General features: G+C 43.4%; 1 protein-coding gene across 1 annotated transcript; it reads right to left on the reverse strand.

The window, feature by feature from the left end:
- Nucleotides 1-287: 287 nt before the first annotated feature.
- Nucleotides 288-5,034, reverse strand: SARC_11485 (hypothetical protein). Its single transcript, XM_014294430.1, has 6 exons — nt 4,722-5,034; nt 3,446-3,850; nt 3,142-3,210; nt 2,801-2,959; nt 2,361-2,637; nt 288-1,885 (listed from the first exon to the last, which is right to left on the reverse strand). Exons 1-6 carry the CDS (start codon nt 4,896-4,898, stop codon nt 933-935), a joined length of 2,040 nt encoding a protein of 679 aa, XP_014149905.1. The 5' UTR covers nt 4,899-5,034; the 3' UTR covers nt 288-932.
- Between the last annotated feature and the right edge of the window lie 1,486 nt (nt 5,035-6,520).

Here is a 6,520-nt window from a genome sequence, read left to right on the forward strand (position 1 = left end):
GTGTGTGTGTGTGTGTGTGTGTGTGTGTGTGTGTGTGTGTGTATGCGTGCGTGTATGTGTGTGTTTGTGTGTGTGTATACGATTTAGTATGTACTGATTGACGATACATACGGATGTAGGGATTGTATCTGGTCTTTGGTTCTCGTTTCTAAAAAGTTTATCCTTTGAAGCTGCGGCTACGTCTCAATAACCCCTTGAAGGAAGCCGATATGATTTGTATGGAATCCCACATAACTTAAATTCGAAGAATTCGAAACAGGTATCTTTGCCCGAGTGAATTTTAAGTCCGGTTAAGGATTTCGCATCAAATGCTTCTTTATTTTGTTTCCAGTGCTTTTGTAGTCAGTGAATGACAAGCAAAGTAGTAGTATATATCACACGTACTAATCGCAGTTGATACTACAATTGCCGAGTCCCAAGTCTCTCAGACACTCTAGAAGGTAGCTAAACTCTAGAAGGTAGTTGCCTATATGGCATGGTGACTATCTATTTGCAATGCTTACCTACTTTTTGGGTTTCATTCTTTATCAACTAATCTAGTTCGATCAGCTCTAAGAGAAATGCAGGCACCTGTTTACCAATTTTGCCGGCACCGGTCTACTACTTGATGTCGCTGAAAAAGTGCACGCGTAGAACACCTAGCATAAAATCGAGACTGACTATCCCGAACAAGCAAAAGGCATTTATATCGGGTATCGGGTTTGCTTACAAAGCTCTTGCCCGAATTCTTGCATACCGTAGTTTCTGCCTCTGTGCACAATCAATCACGCGGACGGTCAGCTCTCCATTAGAGACCAGTGGTTCCCCATGGGCAATTTCACGCGCTGTATGCACAGGCGGGTAATGCACGCCTCTTACTAGCAGGTGTCGCATAGGTCAAATAAAGCTTTGCCCCGCTTTAAACATCTACTACATCGTCATAATATCTATTTTCAAACTCTGAAACCACCATGCTCGGACTGCATCTGATTCATAGGTATGCTGCTCACATCAGCCCCATACCCACTCGCTCCCTCTACATCGTCCAACTCCAAACGAGTGGTCTGGGATGTCTGCCTCTCAGGAATAGGCGCGAGTTTGGTGACACCCATCGGTAGACTGCTGGTATCCGTCTTTACCGTTGCAGCATACTTATCCTTCTCGGCCTGTATGTCATGATATCGCTTTACCAAAAAGACACCCACAACTATCCCAGCCATCAAAACAGCGCACACGGTCACCACAGCCCACACCCATGTAGGTAGTCCAACACTGTCACTACTACTACTGCCTGCCTCTCCCTCTGCAGTACCACTGGGCTGAGTGCTGCCACCGGTGGTGTCGGTTGGTGTGGCAAGCTCAAAGCTACCATCGGAATTTACACGCCCCTGGAATGGGGTACCCAGGCCGTCAATACCCTTTCCGCGACCAAACCCGAAATCAGCATCACTCGCGAAGGGGTCGAAGTCGTCTCCGAATGGATCGAATGCCGACGTGGCCATCGGGAATGTGAAAGTGGGGATCTGAGAAACTGTGGTGGCTGCAGTTGCGAATGGATTGAACACACTCGTTGTGGTGGAGCTCACACTAGTGGTCTGAAACGGGTTGACCACACTTGCAGTGGTTGTACCGGTTCCAAACGGGTCGAATGCGGAGATGAAAACATCGGTAGTCGTTAGTACCGTGGTTGCAGTGCCGAAAGGATCGAACTCGATGACAAAGTCATCGGTAGTCGTTTGTACCGTGGTCCCAGTACCAAACGGATCGAACTCGGAGACAAAGTCATCTGTGCCGGTAGTGACGAACGAGATCGTGTTCGTGGGGAATACGAACGAGAAGGAACCAGTCTGCTGGTCCGTGCTGGTGAGTCCTGGGAAGACAAATGTGGATGTCTGCACACCGTCACCTGTGGATATCGGTTGAGAAAAAGGCATACTGGTTAAGATTTTGTTCACGTGTTTTGCTGTTGGTCGTGCTGTGTACAGATATAGGCGGTAGTTGATCATGTATGGTTTGAGCTATATGTAGGGAACCACGATTGGTGTGCTACCATGGCTCTATGACATATTCCCAGACCGTCATTCCTGATATTCGTATAACTACAGTGATATTTTGCTATGATGACACTTGCACAGGGCTTATGCATTCACTAAATAGTCTGGTTATAGTATTCCCTTTTCAAATGATTTGGAGGTTATCGTATGTATGATACATATGCATTTGATGAGTGTCCAGCTATATGTTCTTGCCTTACGAAAACATCTCCATGTGGTCAGCCCTAAGTTTTTAGCGGATGCACGAGTTGGTCACACTACATACAGGCTCAAATCCACACAGGCATATATACACATTCACACGCACATGTATAAGTAAGTACATACCAGCTGACGAGGTCGTGAATTCATTTGTGGGCACGAGAGTGCCCTCTAAGTCCGTGATGGTCAGGGTCTGCGATACCGTGTTGGTTACGGTAGTTACTGGCGGACAAACCGGATTCTTACAAGTCTCTACTGCCGGACCCAAACCTTGGTCTATACAATTTGTACCGTTTCCGGATGTTTGTGGGTTTGTGCACTGGCGCGTACGAACGCCTGTGCCGCATGTAACAGAGCAGTCTCCAAACTCTGTATAACCTCCGTCGATATCTGGGCAGGGGTCCTGGAATGGTGAATAGATCGAGATGAGAGAATGAAGATAATCCATTTTTAGTCATGATGGCTATATATACCCGAAAGTCACCACATCAAGTGACAGTAAGCCTGAGCAGGCTGCATTGTTCGTGTATATGTCGGACATTAATCATTCAAATTCTTTCACTTACATTGTCACAGACGATGACATTCGGACCATATCTCTCGCAGTCTCTTCCGCCAAATTGAGGTGTAGGGTTATTACACTTCCGGACACGCACTCCATTGCCACAAGTCACCGAACATGGTGTCAGTGCTCCGTACCCTCCATCGATGGGACATTCATTTACCTATTTGTGCGAGAAAAAAAGAAAACAATTTAGTTACATGCTTCATCGAGTGTTGGAGCCGTTCATGTATCGGCATCACTATTACGCCGCCAGTTGTGTACTCGCGAGAACCTGTCAGTTGTACCTATAGGGCATGAAGACTTTCAAATAAAATCTAACGAAGCAAGAAAGTCAATTCATACGTTGCATTCCTCCGTATCATTTCCTGAACAGCTCTCATCGCCGGTTGGTGGAGGATTGTCGCAGAGACGCTGTAGGGCAACAATAAAATTTAGTTTGACGTTAATAGGCCGGATCAATCATAGCTGAAAGTGACTTTTGCACACAATATTACAATATCAGACTACAAATACGGCTGACTTTGAGCACAAACATCACAAGATAGCTGCATGATTTTGATGATCAACTGTGGCAATGTATGCTCATGTCAACTAACAAGGTATGAATACAATAATACAGCATAACGCAGTGAAATGGCAATCATACCTGGCGAATGCCGCCACCGCAGGTTGCCGTGCACCCAGACCACTCGCTCCATAGTCCTGGCTCGGGAGGACATTCGTTTAACTGGCACACAAACTCTTTTTGCAATTCTCTGTAATCTTCGGGATCGCAATAGGCATTGACCCAGCCGGCGGGGGGTACGCCATTAGCATTGATACACTCGTAGTTAATCGCAGACACACCCCAACCACAGGTGACAGGACATTCCGGTTGCTCTTCTGTCAGGCGTACATATCCCTGGCCAAATACCAACTGCCAGTAGGGCAGTGCGTTGATGTCGGCTGTATTACCAATGTCCGTATATTTATCTGGGAAAAGCACATTACTGAAAACCAAGCGCTCGAAGTCTTTAGCAATCCACAATTGGTTGTCATCGCCGTTGCACAGCTACAGAAGGGGAAAACATTGAAAATAATGTAAATCCGTGAGCTGACTTAAGTACGTACCCAACAGTTTTGTCAAAATAACATATTGGAGGCGCACGAATGGGTAGGTAGCCCGATTAGGATGCAAGGACTGATCATTTCCATCCTATTGACAAAACATATTTACAAACTCGAGGACATATGAAACTAAACTCTTTATACACAATCACTAATCGGCTTCTTGACTCGCGAATATATCAAAGCTAATGTTTAATATGAGAGTGCATATGCTTTCCAGTGCATACTGATGGTTTTACCATATGTATTGAATGCCCTATATGAAAAAGCCGTGTTAATGTGCATATGTGCCGTGTTGCAACAAATGGTATATTTGCATTCATTTTCACCTTTCTTGCTACCAGGTCAGGTCGGTGTAGTTGACTAATTGTGTTGTATGCGCATACTAGCTAAACAGGTATTCTTCAGTGAAATCGTTTAAAATTAATCCTGGATTTGCTGATTCAAGGATTGATTGACGAGAGCAAACGGTATTCATATCTCTGACACGAGGTGTATTTAAGAATTACGACCTGTAGCATCGTATTGAGATAAACTTACACTTGAAACACAACTCATACATACATGTTTAATACCCACATCTTCTATCATATATATGTCCTTTTTTTGTGAAGTTAGTGCGAGTGCGAAAGTGTAGTTGACAGAACAACAACTAAAAAAACGATAAATAACATCTTATATACAGGAACTATTGGTTTATTGGTGTGGTTCTTGCTGTATTGATACGTGGATCTGCAGACATGATACAGAAAGGGCACGCGTGAAGTTTCCAATTACTCGCGTTTCATCTGATGTTAAGATGACGTGTCACATACCACTTTGCGTACTGGATCCTGTGGTGTATCAGCTTGGAGGCAGATGTCCTGTTGTTCTGAACTCAATAGATACATTTCCCTCGTCACATTCACTAATGCATTGCATTGGTGGATGCTACTACTAAATAGAACGAGCAGCAAGAAAGCTGTTGCTCGCTGACTAGTTTTACAGAACATTCTTGTTGTTGTATCGTTGTAGCTTTGGCGTTTCTAGTTCCTACTAGATGATTGATTGCATATGCGGTGTTGTTTCACGTGTTGTTTCCCAGTTTGCTTCAAGCGTGTAATGGCATATGCTTGCAAGAAAAATCTGGAGATGAAATCATTAACACTGGCATATGCGTATGACAAGAATCTACGAGCGGCGCTCTACTTTGTATGAACTTTTTCGGATTTTCTAACTCGAATTTTGTTGTTAACGTCGAATTCAATCACTGCAGCGGCGCAACCTTTAGGAGTTTAGGGATAATTAGAGACTTTGATATCAATTTTGATCAGGATATGTTCCTTGGTATGTCTAAAAATATCTCATTTTACGGTCGCAAGGGTCATAAAAATTTACTGTCCGAGTGCCCATCAATATGCAACAATTAGTCCAACAGACCAACACAAACACATGGATTAGTTCATTGAACCATCTAGTCGATCAGTAAGTCTTCTCATTGGCCTCTATGTCACGCAACTATAGTGACTACTGGCCGGCTGGACAAAGTAAAACCTATGGTCCAATGAAACAAAATTAGCGACAAAGTAAAATATTTAGTGAGTGACTGAGTGGTGGTTACTTGGATGCTTATGGTTTTATTGTTAAAAAAATGCGTTTTGGTATTTATACGTAAAAGTACGGACTTGTTCGCTCTCCCTCATATTTTTACTTTTCATTCTAGAGATGGTCATATGAAGTTTAGCACAATAGCACATTGTTTGACTCGAGCGTCTCAGACTTCAGAGACTCGGCCTGTCTCAGTCTCAGTCTCTCAGATCTCCTCGTGGTACGTTTATAATTTACGTACTTTCTATTATATATCAAACTTGAAACTAGTGCGAGACGAGTGGCGCTTGACACAAGCGGCAACTGCAACAAGAGTGACAACTCAGATTCTCAGAACCGCAACATCAAGTGTTTTTTCAATTAAATATTAATAATAATAAAATAGAGAAACACCGAGGCCTAATAAATAAATACCATTGCCTTCTCTGTATTTTAGAAGGCTGTAAATACATACGAGCGTGTCGAGTCGTCGACTGCCGCAGTGACGAGTGACGAGTCACAGTCTGAGAACTGAGTCTATCAGGCGGCGAGCAGGTTAGGTGATATTTACACAGAAATGTCACATAGGTCTTAGACAAACCTTGAGGATGTGCCGTAGTGATTTTGTCCTATATTTGTTCTATCATGTGACAATATGCTACTATAGGTGAGACAGTGGGGCGCCCGAAATCCCTATAATGAACGAGCATAGTTTTATAGAAATAGCATTTTGAGAACAAGACTCGGCGTTTTGCAGAGCGCTGTTCAAGATACGACGACAAACATGAGATGCTGGTGGAGCGGCATGATTAGTGTATGTCACACCGTAATGAAATATTGGCATATGCAATAACGTGAAGCATATATCTCTATCACGTACAAAAGATAAGAACCATTAGAGATTCAAATCTGAATGAATACATCAGAAAATAATACAACATCAAGTATGTTTACATACGGCACGACTTCATTCATATACGTGTATCGATAAAACATCTCGACGATTCGTATATGATTGACCAAATCTAACGGCACAATTTGGGATATA

The sequence above is a fragment of the Sphaeroforma arctica genome (genome assembly GCF_001186125.1).
Source record: "Sphaeroforma arctica JP610 unplaced genomic scaffold supercont1.1713, whole genome shotgun sequence".
In the NCBI taxonomy this organism is placed as follows: Eukaryota; class Ichthyosporea; order Ichthyophonida; genus Sphaeroforma; species Sphaeroforma arctica.